Here is a 15,796-nt window from a genome sequence, read left to right as displayed (position 1 = left end):
CCCCCGCCAATGTACAGTAAATTACCAAGTATGGTCTTGTCAATAATCCAATGTACAGTGTTGTTTGTACAGTTGTACAGTGTCCCCCACCCACCCCTCCTACCCACCCCCCCCCACCCACCCAACCACCTCCAATGTACAGTCCCCACCCACCCCTCCTACCCATCCGCCCCCCCCCCCCCCCCCCCCCCCCCCCCAACCACCTCCAATGTACAGTCCCACCCCCACCTACCCAATCCAATGTACAGTTTCTACGCCTAATGTATATACTCTTTTCTTTCTGGACTCTTTTTGTATCACAAATACAGTACTGTAATTGCAAATCTGGTATGTCATAAATGTATAGATGTAGCAGTACTGTCTATCTGTATGTCATGTATGTCATATATGTTACGATGAATTGGAAATGGGGGACCCTGGTGTAAACAAGACGAAAGTCTTTCTCTGGTCTGCATCCCCTTAACAATTGTATGTATTGAGCTGTACTGCACTGTACCCATTCTGCAATCTGTTAATAAAGTTTTCATTCATTCATTCATTCATTCATTCATTCACACAAACCCAATGTGTATTATAGCATGGTTCCACCGGCAGATGGAGACACTCGTACTCACAGCCAATAAGTCCATGACCATGGAAAGTCTTCCCTGTTGGAGTGAGATGCATGCAGCTGCAGCACCACGTCGCCCCAGCGGGTTGAGGACCCAGCGGGTTGGGGACCCAGCGGGATGAGGACCCTCGCTTCCATTGGCTGATTTGCTGATTGATTTCGCTTCCACCCAATGGCTGAATTGGAGTGTTGCACTGCGGGCATTGGCTGATCCTGTGGTGGAGGGGGGCGGCTACGACGCGCTGACGAAGAGCGGGCTTACCGGTCACCGCAGTCTCGTCCAGTCGTCCTCTACAGGGGGGGAGGGGGGTGGATACTGGGGGGGAGGGGGGTGTAGGCATTAAACCCATGTCGATTCGCCATATTATGATTGGCTTATTAAACTGTTCTTAGGCTTTTATGTAGCCTATTAGTAAGATTAAGAATACATCATGTGTTGTGTTTATTTTTACCTTTCCGTTTATAAAATTAAAGTTTTGCCATACGCCCCGTTTTTGTATTCATCAATGTATGTATCAATATCTGGAATGAATGAATGAATGAAAACTTTATTAACAGATTGCAGAATGGGTACAGTACGATGCGAATGCACGTTAAAAAAAAAAAAAAAAAAAAAATTGAAGGGAATCGAACTCGCTCGCGAGAAAAGAGCCATAGGATCCACAGCCATGCAGTCTTGCCAATTGAGCTATTTCTGGATACTGAATAAGCGGCGGTTACTGGCATATAGCTCTGCCGCTCCGCTCCGCGCGTCACGTGCCTGTCGGTAACATATATGACATACATGACATACAGATAGACAGTACTGCTCCATCTATACATTTATGACATACCAGATTTGCAAATACAGTACTGTTTGTGATACAAAAAGAGTCCAGAAAGAAAAGAGTATATACATTATATATGGGAATAGGAATGACTCCTATTTCCTATTAGTTGGCTATTTATATATTATATGGTTATTGTAAGGAAGTTGAGCTGAGGACTATTGCAGAACCCAGCGGGCTGAGGACCCAGCGGGCTGAGGTCTATTGCAGAACCCAGCGGGCTGAGGACCCAGCGGGCTGAGGTCTATTGCAGAACCCAGCGGGCTGAGGACCCAGCGGGCTGAGGTCTATTGCAGAACCCAGCGGGCTGAGGACCCAGCGGGATGAGGACCCAGCGGGATGAGGACCCTCGCTTCCATTGGTTCCATTGATTGAAAACTTTATTAACAGATTGCAGAATGGGTACAGTACGATGCGAATGCACGTTAAAAAAAAAAAAAAAAAAATTGAAGGGAATCGAACTCGCTCGCGAGAAAAGAGCCATAGGATCCACAGCCATGCGGTCTTGCCAATTGAGCTATTTCTGGATACTGAATAAAGGGCGGTTACTGGCATATAGCTCTGCCGCTCCGCTCCGTGCGTCACGTGCCTGTCGGTAACATATATGACATACATGACATACAGATAGACAGTACTGCTCCATCTATACATTTATGACATACCAGATTTGCAAATACAGTACTGTTTGTGATACAAAAAGAGTCCAGAAAGAAAAGAGTATATACATTATATATGGGAATAGGAATGACTCCTATTTCCTATTAGTTGGCTATTTATATATTATATGGTTATTGTAAGGAAGTTGAGCTGAGGACTATTGCAGAACCCAGCGGGCTGAGGACCCAGCGGGCTGAGGTCTATTGCAGAACCCAGCGGGCTGAGGACCCAGCGGGCTGAGGTCTATTGCAGAACCCAGCGGGCTGAGGACCCAGCGGGCTGAGGTCTATTGCAGAACCCAGCGGGCTGAGGACCCAGCGGGATGAGGACCCAGCGGGATGAGGACCCTCGCTTCCATTGGTTCCATTGATTGAAAACTTTATTAACAGATTGCAGAATGGGTACACGTGACCGCCACAGGCCCTGATTGATTGATTGATTGAAAACTTTATTAACAGATTGTAGAATGGGTACAGTGACCGATTGATTGATTGTTTGATTGATTGATTGATTGATTGAAAACTTTATTAACAGATTGCAGTGACGTCACAGGCCCGGATTGATTGAAAACTTTATTAACAGATTGCAGAATGCAGTGCAGCGCAATACACACAATTGTTAAGGGGATGCAGACCATGCAGTACTGTTACATTTGTGACATACAGTAAATATATACAAGGGGGAGGGAACTGTACATTTATGATGAATTGAAAATGGAAGTCTTTCTCTGGTCTGCATCCCCTTAACAATTGTGTGTATTGAGCTGTACTGCAGATATATTTCATTTGCCTTACTTATTTACATAAGTATTATAGGCCTACAGCAGTATTGTACATACAGTAACTATAGAGAGTGTGCTGACCTACGGTGTGTCTGTGTGGTTCTCCAGCTGCACAAAGGCAGAGCAAGAGGCTCTACAGAGGGCGGTGAAGGCCTCCGTCACCTCCGTCTTCACCTCCCGCTGCCTCCACCGCTCCAAGTGTATCATCAAGGACCAGTCTCACCCAGCACATCACCTCTTTACCGGCCATACATGCCAAGAGTTCAAGATTTAAGAACAGCTTTTAAGTCCAGTGTGTCATATTATTAATAGATGTATACAAGTGGGACTATGTCCAAAAAGATGGAAGGAGGCTAAGGTTACTCCTTTACCCAAAGACTCCAAATAATTTTTTAATGAGGGCAACTCCAGACCTATAAGCATTTTACCAGTTTTAATCAAAATCATGGAAAAGTGTGTTTTTGCACAAATCCAAGAATATTTTCAGTTTAACAGTCTGGCTACAGAGTCTCAACATGCATACAGAACTGGTCACTCCACATCGACTGCTCTAGTTCAGATGACTGACGACTGGCTCAGAGCTATTGATAACTCCATGATAGTGGGAGCTGTGTTTTTAGATTTCAGTGCTGCATTTGATGTGCTTGACCATTCTCTCTTGATTGATAAACTATGGTTTTAATCCCCTGGCTTTGATGTGGATGCAGTTATCCGTCCTCCAGATCTCAGCAGGTTTATTTGAATGGCAGCCTATCTAGTAGTAGAAGTTTGGAGTGTGGTGTTCCACAGGGGAGCTCCCTAGGGTCTCTGCTCTACTCAGTGTTCACCAATGACCTACCGTGGGCTACTAAGAATGCCAAATTGGTCCAATATGCAGATGATTCCACCTTGTATTATGCTTGTCCATCAAATGGTATGCTTAATGAAGTCCTGAGCAGAGAATTTAATGATGTGAATGATTGGATAGTAGCTAACAGGCTTGTACTGAACATCTCTAAGACAAAAAGTATGGTGTTTGGATCGAGGCATGGGTTGTCTTGTAACCCAAAGCTTATTTTTAGATGGATGCAAATAAATGAAAGAATGCAAGCACTCCCAGACATACCCCACGCGAAGGTAAGGAAAAACTCACTAAAACCTAACAATAGGGAAAAAAGCTCCACAGGCAGTGTGGAGGAGAGAAACCTTAGAAGGGCCATTCAAGGGGGGATCTCCCTTCTTAGATGTTGGTGATAGTAGTGTTGCAGACGGACAGTTGGTAAGCATGCACTCATGTGTGTAGTGGAACACAGATGAGTGCATGCAATAGCAACTGTACATTTTGAAAAATTAAAGATAGAGCTAATAGCGATAGCAACTGAACATTTTGAAAGATTAAAGATAGAGCTGATAGCAATCTATTTGAGGCACAGGGGCGGCGCAAAGAGGGTCACGTCCTCCCCGTCTTAGTCAAGGGACATTTTACACTCCGGTCGTTGCTCAGGGACAGCCGGAGACAGGGAGATAGGGGGCGGCGCAGAGAGGGTCACGAACTCCCCGACATCATCGCGGGACATCCGGCACTCCGGTCACCACTACGAGACCTCCGGAGACAGGGGGGCACGCAGAGGGGGTCGCAACCTCCCGGCCTTCGTCACGGGATGTCCAACACTCCGGTCAACACTCCAGGACAGCAAGTCATAGGGAGACAGGGAGAAATGGCATCCAATGTAATAAAAAAAAGTCAACCAACGAACTCGATTCTTGTACCGGATCTCCTCTCTGGTAAACAAGAATACCCTGAAGACTCTGGCAGGAGCACTCATTCAAGGGTACTATGACTATGCTTGCACCTCATGGTACCAAAGCACCTCAAAGGCGCTAAAAACAAAATTACAAACATCTCAAAACACTGCTTGACCTTACTCCTAGAACCTGCCTCACCCCTGCCCACTTTGACAACCTAGGATGGCTTAGAGTAGACAACAGAGTACAGCAACTTGCAATGGGCCTGGTCTACAAGATACACTATACAACTAGCATGTACATGTCAAAATACTTCCCAAAGGTCAGTGAATACCACAACCACTACACCAGAGGAAGCTCAACAAATCATGTTAAACCCAGATTCGGCTCAAACAAGGGACTAAACACGTTTCGCAATTATGCCACAACAATGTGGAACGCCCTACCCAAAGCTGTAAAGGAATGTGAATCACAACCCACATTCAAAACCGCTCTTAAAGAGCACCTACGGGAGGCTGCAATTCGAAACTGGCCACCGTAAATGCCCAAAACCCCCACCACCTCCTAATAGACAGTCTCCTCCCCACCGCATGTATATATTCCCTCCACGCCGTATGTATATTTCTCTCCCACCCACCCCCTCCTGATGTACAGTCCCCTCCCCATCATATATACTCTGTCAGGATCTAGGGGTAACAGTACTGTATATTTGAATACCGTTTATGTCACAAATGTATCAGTACTAAATACCTATATGTCCCTATGCCATAAATGTCATGTATGTTGTGTATGTCATAAATGTCTATATGAATTGAAAATGGGGGACCCTGATGGAAACAAGACAAACGTCTTTCTCAGGTCTGCATCCCCTTAACAATTGTATGTATTGAGCCGTACTGTATTGTTTGTACCCATTCTGCAATCTGTTAAGGGGAGACACTGCAGGTGAATAGGGTAAAAAAATTAACTATTATAATAGATATCACAATGAAACTTCCCCAGTTGATTACTTATATTAAGACAAGACTTTTTTGTATTACAAGTTTTCTGAAATTGTATGTTTAAATATGCAAATGGGGCATGATCTACTTAAATATGCACTAATTTGCATATACTTCCAGGACAGAAATCTGAACATTGGATAAAGCCATTTTCAAAATTATAGTTTCATTTTGTTGACATATTAGAGCCAAAGGTTATTACAGAGGGGATTTTGGATATCTCTTTTTATCACTCCATAAATCAGAAAATACTCCATTCAGTCCATTTTTATGGTAAAATTCCATATTTCGCCATGTTTTTAGGAATCAAATGTGATATAAATCAGGGTATGAATGCGATATCAACAAACCCTTCTGTAAATACCTTCAGAACATAGATATGAATAGAACTGGAAGGTTTGGTGTATGTGAGTGCTACTGAAGTGGAGATTTCTGGCTCAGAGTATGAGGAAAAACTCTTAAAACTCATTTTTGGGAAAACGCCTTCAAAGTTCTGTATTGTAAAATGCCATACTTTTTTTTTTTAAACAGATATTTACAAACACAATACCTAATCAAACCATTAGTAATAGACAACCTAAACACATGCCTGATAACTGAATAATAATAATAATGATGTTATTGAACTGAACAGAACTACACACAGGCTACAAACAGTGTAGTACAGTTTAGTACCCCCTAATAGGCAAAACATATTTGAATAGATATCACTATCTTTCCCAATTTGTTATGTACATATAAACTAAGAAAAAATATATTGCAAGTTTTCTGAAATTTATGTTTATATATGCAAATGAGGCACTTCCCCATTAAATATGTGCACATTTATGGATGCAATAAGGCAAAATGATGTAAAATAAACAACTAAATGTGTGTTATTGATGTTTTATTGTCACTAGTTTCATAGAAGACATGTTTAGGAAGCAAAATATAACAAAATCTCAAAATCAACAAAAAAAGTATATTTGACTATTCACCTGCAGTGTCTCGCCTTAAATAAAGTTTTCATTCATTCATTCATTCATTTATGTCCTGATGAATAGAAAATGGGGGACCCTGATGTAAACAAGACGAAAGTATTTCTGAATGAATGAATGAATGAATGAATGAATGAATGAATGAATGAAAACTTTATTTAACAGATTGCAGAATGGGTACAATACAGTACGGCTCAATACATACAATTGTTAAGGGGATGCAGACCTGAGAAAGACGTTTGTCTTGTTTCCATGAGGGTCCCCCATTTTCAATTCATATAGAAGTTCTCTGGTCTGCATCCCCTTAACAATTGTGTGTATTGAGCTGTACTGTATTGTACCCATTCTGCAATCTGTTAAATAAAGTTTTCATTCATTCATTCATTCATCAATCCCCCCCCCCCCCCCCCCCCACCTCCAATGTAAATTACCCAGTATGGTTGTCAATATCCCAATGTACCCAACCCCCCCCCACCCAACCTCCTCCAATGTACAGTTTCTACGTCAAATGTATATACTCCCTTTTCTTGACTCCTTCTGTATCACAAACAGTACTGTATTTGCAAATCTGGTATGTCATAAATGTATAGATGTAGCAGTACTGACTATCTGTATGTCATGTATGTCATATATGTCTATATGAATTGAAAATGGGGGACCCTGATGGAAACAAGACAAACGTCTTTCTCAGGTCTGCATCCCCTTAACAATTGTATGTATTGAGCCGTACTGTATTGTACCCATTCTGCAATCTGTTAAATAAAGTTTTCATTCATTCATTCATTCATTCATCATTCATTCATTCATTCATTCAAACTTTATCCGACTTGCTTTCACGCAAACCAGTGCGCCTGTTCCTTAATGATAAGCAAGCAGTGCAAGAATGCGGAAGCATTCTACCGTAGTGGCGTGCGGTCAGCACGTCACTATTCTGCTGACGTCATTCATTCATCTAAGCCAATGGGAGGTCACATTGTTATACCAGGAGTCATACCAGGCACACAGACCAATGAGAGACGTCGATATTCCCCACTGAACTAAAACAGGAAGTAGAAAACGTTCATTCTTATCGGCAAACTTCGTAATTATATGCCAAACCAGTTCGATTTTTTTAAATCTGCTTTCACAGTTACATTCACACCTCTCACCCAACCTTAGGTCATGTCATTAATCCTTACGTAAACCACTTTTTTACGGTGCTTTTAGACTCGCTCTTTGATTTTGAAATCCCCCGACCGGAAGTAAAATAATGCTCAACGCGTCATCCTCGTCATTCGTATGAGCTGTATGTCTTCTGCGCATGTCTTGCTTTACTCGACGCATGTTAAGAGAACCTGCTCTGCATTTTTTTGCTCTGAGGTGAGTAGCAAAGACTTTTCTTCAGTCCTTCACAATGCCAAAGAGCTGCTGTGTTACGCGTTATACTAATGACAAAAACAGAAATCCAAATCGGAAGTTTTATACCATCACAGAGGAAAAAGTGGCTGGTGGCTAACGTTCGGCTAACTCGCTCTGATGACGTTGTGGTCGTGGTAATCAGGGGGAGTTTCTTTGACTCATATCTTGCCTTAGAATCACCAGAAAGGCTTTCGAAATAGTGAAATGCCATGTTGGCCTCAATATTTTCAAAACAAATCGTATGAAAATGTTATGAAATGAACAAGAATGTGATAAAACATGTAATAAAAACGGAGCTCAATGCATGGATTTGATGGTAGAAATCCGTATGGTCCCCCTATACCAAGATGGCGGCGGTCTCGTGACATCAGAGTGTCTTCGAGAGCTCCATCGCCTATTACCTTTATCATAAATGTTTAATTTACAATTAATTTGCTGGTTTCACTGCATAATTCTCCCTCTACAATATTGAATATTTTACATGTTGTAATTATTATTTACAATAAAATATGTAATACACGGTGGGGGACTTCATCATGCTAATACAGAATTCAACTAAATTAGAAATGGAACAAAATATGTGACCACAATATCAGACAGATCTTAATAATAATAAAAAATGACCAATGGCTGAATGTTGTCGGTGTCCAAAGCACCAGTCGTTGAGTCCAGTTGCCTTCAATATATTTGCCCCACAAGAGCGCTTCGACCAGTCCTATGGTAATCATTTCACCTGTATGGTCTTCGGGAAAGTAAGCTGGTTGGAGGCATTTACTTAGAAGATTCCACACTCTTTGTCTATAAAGTGGATGGTCAGGCTCATATAAGGCTCAGACGTCCGACTTGACCACATATCTGACGTTGTAGCGAAATACGATACCGTTTGCAGCTCCTTCTCAACAATGTCCCTACAGTCTGCATACAGCCGTAAGAGTACAGCCTGGGGGGAAAAAAATCGGCCAGGGAGATTGTATTCATTAGCTTCTTGAATCCCATATTATCTACTGTGCTAATTGACATCATGTCTTTTGCGATACAATAACCTATTGCATTTGTAATGTCTTTGTGCCTTTTCTATTTTGTTGTAAAAGAGTGTAAAAGCAGACACTAGCGTTTGTTGCTGTAAGGACGAGGTACTTCCAGGTGCACCTGGCTGACGCCACCACTGACTAAATGTAAATATACACTCGGTAATCATCCTCCTCCTCTTCTACTCCTCTACAGATACTGCAAAAAGGACACTCCTAAAACGTAATCCTCTGAACTGAACCTTTACCCTAACCCTCCTTCTCTCGCTCTCTGTCTTTGTCAGCTATTTTCTATACCACTCTGCCCTTCTCTCTCTCCATCAGCTCTTATCCTCTCATTCTATACCACTCTGTCCCTCTCTCCATCAGCTCTTCTCCTATCTTTCTATACCACTCTGTCCCCCTCTCTCAACCTCCATCTTCAGATTCCTTTATTTCCTTGATTTATTAGAACTGGGACTCTCTCCATCCTTTTCTCTGCCACCACCCACCTCTCATTCTTTCTATATCACCCCCTTCTCTGTTTGTCTCACACAAACACACATACAGCGCACACACACACACACTCCTCTTTGTTCTTTGTTTTTCTTTCTCTCTCTCTCTCTCTCTCTTTCTCTCTCTCTCTCTCTCTAACCTCAACACTAACCTTTAACCTAATATATATATATATATATATACACTCACACACACACTAACAATGGAACCTGCTCCCACGGACCAATTCCATTACTTATGCAAGACCTTCCAAAGATTCTTCTTAGCCTACTGCAACCTACATAAGATTGAAAGCAATGCCAGACAACTGGATAAAATCTACCCAAAGGCCCACGCAACTGCCCTTGAGGAGCTCCAATATTTCAGCACAGTGCGCTGGTCAGAGGCCTTAGAAATGGCCATAGAATGGTCCAGCCATCGACTAAAAGCGGTGTCTCCTGCGGTAATTGAAAACTTTAGACAACTAGTGGTAACACTAAAATCGACACGCACACCGATACCCAAACCAGACACTGAAGCCCCAATGAGAAAGCGGCCATCCACACCAAACCCCAATACTAACACGGACAAAGATACACACACGCCAAAAAAGAATCCCAAACATATCACCTCCCTGCCAACACACATAGACACAGGGCTTCCTGAGACCAAACACTTGCCACTTAAAACACACCAACCCAGCCCCCTAACCGATAACATAGGACCAAAATACACAAGACACATACAAACCATGGGTAAAAACACCTGGACCCTGACGCCAACCAGACCCTTCATAGTTATGGGTGATTCTAACTTGGCCAACCTACCCACCATCCACAACAAAAGGGTCCAGGTTGACTGCTATCCGGGAGCACGTCTCAAACATGCGGCCTACATACTTGAGAATAAAACGGAACCCACAGGCGACGTCGAGGTGGTCATACTTGCATTTGGCATTAACGACAAGCATGAGACAACCGCAAGACTAGAAGAGAGTTTTAGAGAACTAATTAAAAGCGCGCGGACGGCCTTCCCCTCTGCTAGCCTCTTCTCGGCACTTATTAACACAGACACAAACATGGGACATTCTCATAAACTAAATATTAACACCCTAAACAAAAAAATGGAGGGTATCGTGAAGTGCCTTCCCAAACTAGACCAATGGCGCTTTACAACAATCAAGGATGGTATCCACTGGACCAAGAGTACGGGAGAGCTAATCTGGCGTAACTGGACGACTCACTTAGGGCCCAGCTACTACAAATAGAACCTCCCTCCCGACATTTAAAAATAAAATAACCTATACCCCACATGTTAACACTTTGAGTGCCACACCGGGTTTTCCTTTTTACCCCCTGAATGCCACCATCGGCGCCAATGTTAACGTTAATATCGCCTAATCTATGTTTTAAATTATGGCTATGTGTCTAATCTGCCCATCGCATTATAAAAGACTATTTTCCAGTCAGTGCTGTCAAGGCAGATTGTTTTTTTATCGCGTCATTTCCGTTTCAGAGCATTTAGAAGAGCACCCTAGAGGGTCGGAGGTTCACCCCGCATAGTCTCTGAAAATCCTGTTTAAAGTCGATTCGTAGCCAAACGGTGCGGTGAAACTTTACGAGTTTGAATAGCGCTGCTGGTTATCGACCCGATTCTTTGGTTAGGAAACGGGTACATGACCTCTAATAAAAACGAATAGCGCTGCTGGTTATCGACCCGATTCTTTGGTTAGGAAACGGGTACATGACCTCTAATAAAAACGAATAGCGCTGCTGGTTATCGACCCGATTCTTTGGTTAGGAAACGGGTACATGACCTCTAATAAAAACGAATAGCGCTGCTGGTTATCGACCCGATTCTTTGGTTAGGAAACGGGTACATGACCTCTAATAAAAACGAATAGCGCTGCTGGTTATCGACCCGATTCTTTGGTTAGGAAACGGGTACATGACCTCTAATAAAAACGAATAGCGCTGCTGGTTATCGACCCGATTCTTTGGTTAGGAAACGGGTACATGACCTCTAATAAAAACGAATAGCGCTGCTGGTTATCGACCCGATTCTTTGGTTAGGAAACGGGTACATGACCTCTAATAAAAACGAATAGCGCTGCTGGTTATCGACCCGAAATACCCCGTTCGTCACGTTTAAATAGATGGATCTATTAATAGATCTATAAAACGAACAAAATGTGTTCCGTAGTCAAAATTATTACGATTATAACCTCCCTTCTTTCTCTTATAAAAGTACAGGTTATCATCAACTTAATAAGCCCAGCGCTCCACATTTGCTTTCAGTTTAGCTGGTCGTTCGTACTAATACACATTGGCCGTATTAGGGGGTGGGAAACTGATGGGTGGGGATCGGGCGTTGTGGACAGCGACTCCTACAGGTCGGTTGGTGCGCCTGCGCAGTAGAATCAGGAAGTGTCGGGGCAGCGTGAGCCTCCCACGCGTTACTCCTCGCCACCGAGAGATCGAGCTTTGCATGACCTCTAATTAAAACGTAACTAAATATCCGTTTGGCGTAAAAAATTAAAGACGTCATGGTTTGATTAAGCCTAGTCGAACACTCATCTCTGCCACTCGTATAAGCTGCCTCGAGGTAGAATGTACCTGAGTGGACTGTTTGAGTTAGTTCTCTCTACGGATGCACCGAATGGGAACTTCTTGGCCGAAACCGATACCGAAAATAGGAAACAGTTGGCCGAATGCCGAAAGGCCGAAAATGATTAATATAAATATATATATATATATTTTTTTTAGCTACCCGATTATGGCAAAATACATGATTATGGCTAAACTTAACTTAAATAATATTAATAATCACTATGGGCCCATAAAACATTTATTCAGCACTTTTGAATGCATACATTAATTCCAGACTGTTAAGACTAAAAGACTACAACGATTGATGACGACTTCCTGTCCTCGCATTTCCATTTCCGGTTTAACGATAATACATTTTCAACAACAGATTGCTGCTAATTAAACACTTCATTTAAACGGAGTAACATTAACGTTATGTCGAGTTCATACGTGTAGTGTAGTATGAACTCGTCATAACGTTAACATTACTCAGTGTCCACTGTTGCTGCCACCGTTGCGTCGCAGATGGATGGTACACTGTTAGCTCCGTAGCTAATCCGCTCCTAGACTACTGATAGCAGTACCGTTAACGTCGGAGCTGATCAATACTCCGGTTTTTTCTAATTTAGTTTAGAACGGGGTTTCGGGGGGGCATCCCTACTCCCAAGAGGAGTTAGTTATCACAGGGTGTAGAATGCAGGAAGAGCTGCCAAGCTGCTCACGTTACATGTTGCGCATGCTACCGGTATGTCTGTAGTCGCGTTTTGATGACGTCATCACAACAACACGTTATTTGACTTTCGGTCATATATTTTCGGTGCTAAAACCCTTTCGACCGAAAGCCGAAAGAGCCTTTTTAACCATTTTAGGCCGATAATTTTCGGTGCATCCCTAGTTCTTTCCCTTTTGCTGTGACCTTGGCGTGGTGGGAAAGCTTGTGTGCCCCAATGATCCTGAGTACTATGCCAGCATGAGCAGATCCTCAAAGGTTCTACCTTGCTGTACTAGTCCCAGGTGAGAGGTCAGACTAACAACAGCAACAAAACTCTTTAATTACAAATATGTTTATGTGAATTTAGGGCACGGTGCCAAGTTCAGTAGCTATGTGATGACAGACGTCAACATCAAAACAAGTCTGCATATCCAACTGGTTTAGGTAAGGAGAATTGAAATCTTATCTTTTGGCTACATCCGCATTGTATAAAAGCTACTTGTGATAATGTAATTGTGGTAATGCAATCGTGATGCACCTTGAATTGACTATGCAGCACTGATCAGAGATGTTTTGCGTTGCTTTTGCAGATGATGGAAACAGCCGGTGTATGGTGACTGACGCATCCTGGGGTTCAGTAATTGTTGAGTGAGAAGAGACCTTTGATCTGCCACTTCTTGGACACATGGTGCCATGAGAGAAGGGTGAGTATTAAATAATACAACACGAAAGGGAGTTTGTGTTATAGTTAATAAAATCACATCTGTAGTCATGAATGAAATTAGAAAGAGAATCATTGCAGAGAGAGTGTCTCCAACTGCTAATCTGATCCAGGCTTCCTGTCCATCAGGGTTGTAACGGCAAGTATAAACAGCTTTATTAAAGTCGTAATGAAGATTGGTTTATATTGTGCTTGCCATTTTTACACAAACTGACTAGCACCTGGCTGCAGTGCAGAACACCGGCTTTTTTTTTAATTTGTGCGTGATCTGAACCGTACGATACACAAATTGTTTATTATTTGATTAGATAAAAAAAAAAAAACATATCGACCATTGACTGCCCTGTTCTCTAAATATTGGTATTGGCATCAGCCATTGAAAAACCAATATCAGTCGACCACTGGTCATATATCTTGTTTCTGTTGCGTACATTCATAGTTAAAGACTTAGGTGTTCTTAGGTGAAGTACTCTATTTCATTCACACTCCAAATGACACACTTGGATTGACTATACATCTGCAAGTAATGTAGAGCTTTTGGCAATACCTTATCAATACCTTCTCCCTCATATATCTATGAAACGGTTCTTCTTTCAGGTCGCTACTGTGGAGCTCAGCTCCCTCATCCTGTGACGTCATTGGTGGTTGGTTGGTGGTCAACTTCCTCTCTGACCACAGCGTCTCTGAGAGAGGCTTCAGAGCCACATACTCTGGCTCCACCTCCAGTAAGACTCCTCTTCTCTTCTCTCCTGTCCTCTCCTATCCTCCCATCTCCTCTCCTCTCCCCGTTCTTATTGTCATAGCTGTGATACATTTGATCACTGACATATTTTAGATGTCAGCATGTTATGTTATATGTTATGAAGTATGTATTCTGCTAATTCCCTGTATACTCTGCTTATCTGTTGCAGAATATGACTCGCTCACTCGCCTCGCCTTACAACCCGGATGAAACCCACTCTGGAATATCACCACTCCTTCATTCAATAACAAATCCTAATTAAAATACAAAAGGACTGTTCTCTGCCGTTCAGACTCTGTTGACAATCTGCGCATGCGTATGGGGAGTAGGTGCTGAAAACGGGACTTTAGCTTGGCCGATTTAGTTCTGATCGATTAGGAATGGGTCGCGCCGTGTTCAGGAGATTCGGGCGCATAAAAGTCTATTCAATCATGTCTCCAGCACCCCCACAGCCGTAGCTGCAACCACTTACATCAAGGCTCTCATCCACATTCATTAATTTGCTCCCCCTGCTATCTCCTCCCCGATTTCAATGTAACGCGGAAGTGCAGTGGTCTATACAAATGAAGCCTTACTTACTTGACTCCCTGACCCTTGACCCTTTTTATGTGTGTGACACCCTCCCACACTGCAGGTGTTCGGAGGCCCGGACCTGACGGCCCTCGGCTGGCCCAGCTGTGCACCACCAGCAGCCCCATGCACGTGTCCAGCACCGGGAACACGCTCACCGTGCGCTTCAGGTCCGACGCCTACGTCAGCGGCCGCGGCTTCAACGCCAGCTGGGCCGAGGCAGCGGGAGGTGAACGCACGCACGCACGCATGCTGGGCTGATATATATTTGTAACAGAAACACACTTTGTTGTTCAAGACACTTGTTTGTATTTATCAATGTAAATACTATTCCAGCATCCCTGCACTAATGAGACTCACAGCCTTAGTGACTGACTTGTAGTAAGTTGTGAGGTTATTATGATGATAGTTTATTGTTGGCAGTGTTTTAATTGTTTGTTTAGCATGTTTTAAATGTAATGCTCCAGCAATAACCTCTCCTCCTCCCTTCTCCTCTCCTCTCACTATTTATCTACGTAGTGTAACATTGTACAACACGAGTTGCTTTGAACATCTTCCTCTCTCTCTCTCTCTCTCTCTCTCTCTCTAGATTTATGATGGTGCCACCACGTTGGCCCCCCTGCTGCCATCACCTCCACCCAGAACACCATCCTCGTCCGCTTCATGTCCGACGTTCAGTGCCCAGTTCTCTGAGGGTGGGTGTCCCCCTAGGCTGTTGTCACACAAATTGTATAAACATTTTATCTTTTACCTCAAGGTAAAAGGAGGTTTGTTGCTATTGTTGTAGTTTCAGTGCTACACAACTTGCACTAGCTTCGGTATTAGAGAAGGATGTTTATTTGAAAATAATATTTCCAGCGCAATGAACTGGGTTATTTATCTTGTGCATTTTGCATATGTTAACTTTGTGATATAACATGATAATATGATATTGTAAAAGATTCCTGATGATTATCTTGGAATCTAAATCCAAACCCCTGCTATA

General features: G+C 42.9%; 1 protein-coding gene across 1 annotated transcript in view; it reads left to right on the top strand.

Annotated features, from left to right (window-relative positions):
- vtcn1 (V-set domain containing T cell activation inhibitor 1) overlaps positions 1-15,796 on the top strand; it is a gene marked incomplete at both ends in the record, with an annotated part of 48,975 nt that overhangs the window by 27,790 nt on the left and 5,389 nt on the right. Inside the window, one exon of the mRNA XM_084314021.1 lies at positions 14,876-15,040. Coding sequence (XP_084170147.1) covers positions 14,876-15,040 — 165 coding nt within the window. The remainder of the gene's footprint in view (positions 1-14,875; positions 15,041-15,796) is intronic.

Source organism: Notolepis coatsorum, assembly GCF_963971535.1.
Source record: "Notolepis coatsorum genome assembly, chromosome: 5".
NCBI classification, from domain to species: domain Eukaryota; kingdom Metazoa; phylum Chordata; class Actinopteri; order Aulopiformes; family Paralepididae; genus Notolepis; species Notolepis coatsorum.
Note: the sequence above shows the minus strand (reverse complement) of the source record. Positions and strands in the feature narration are given on the sequence as shown.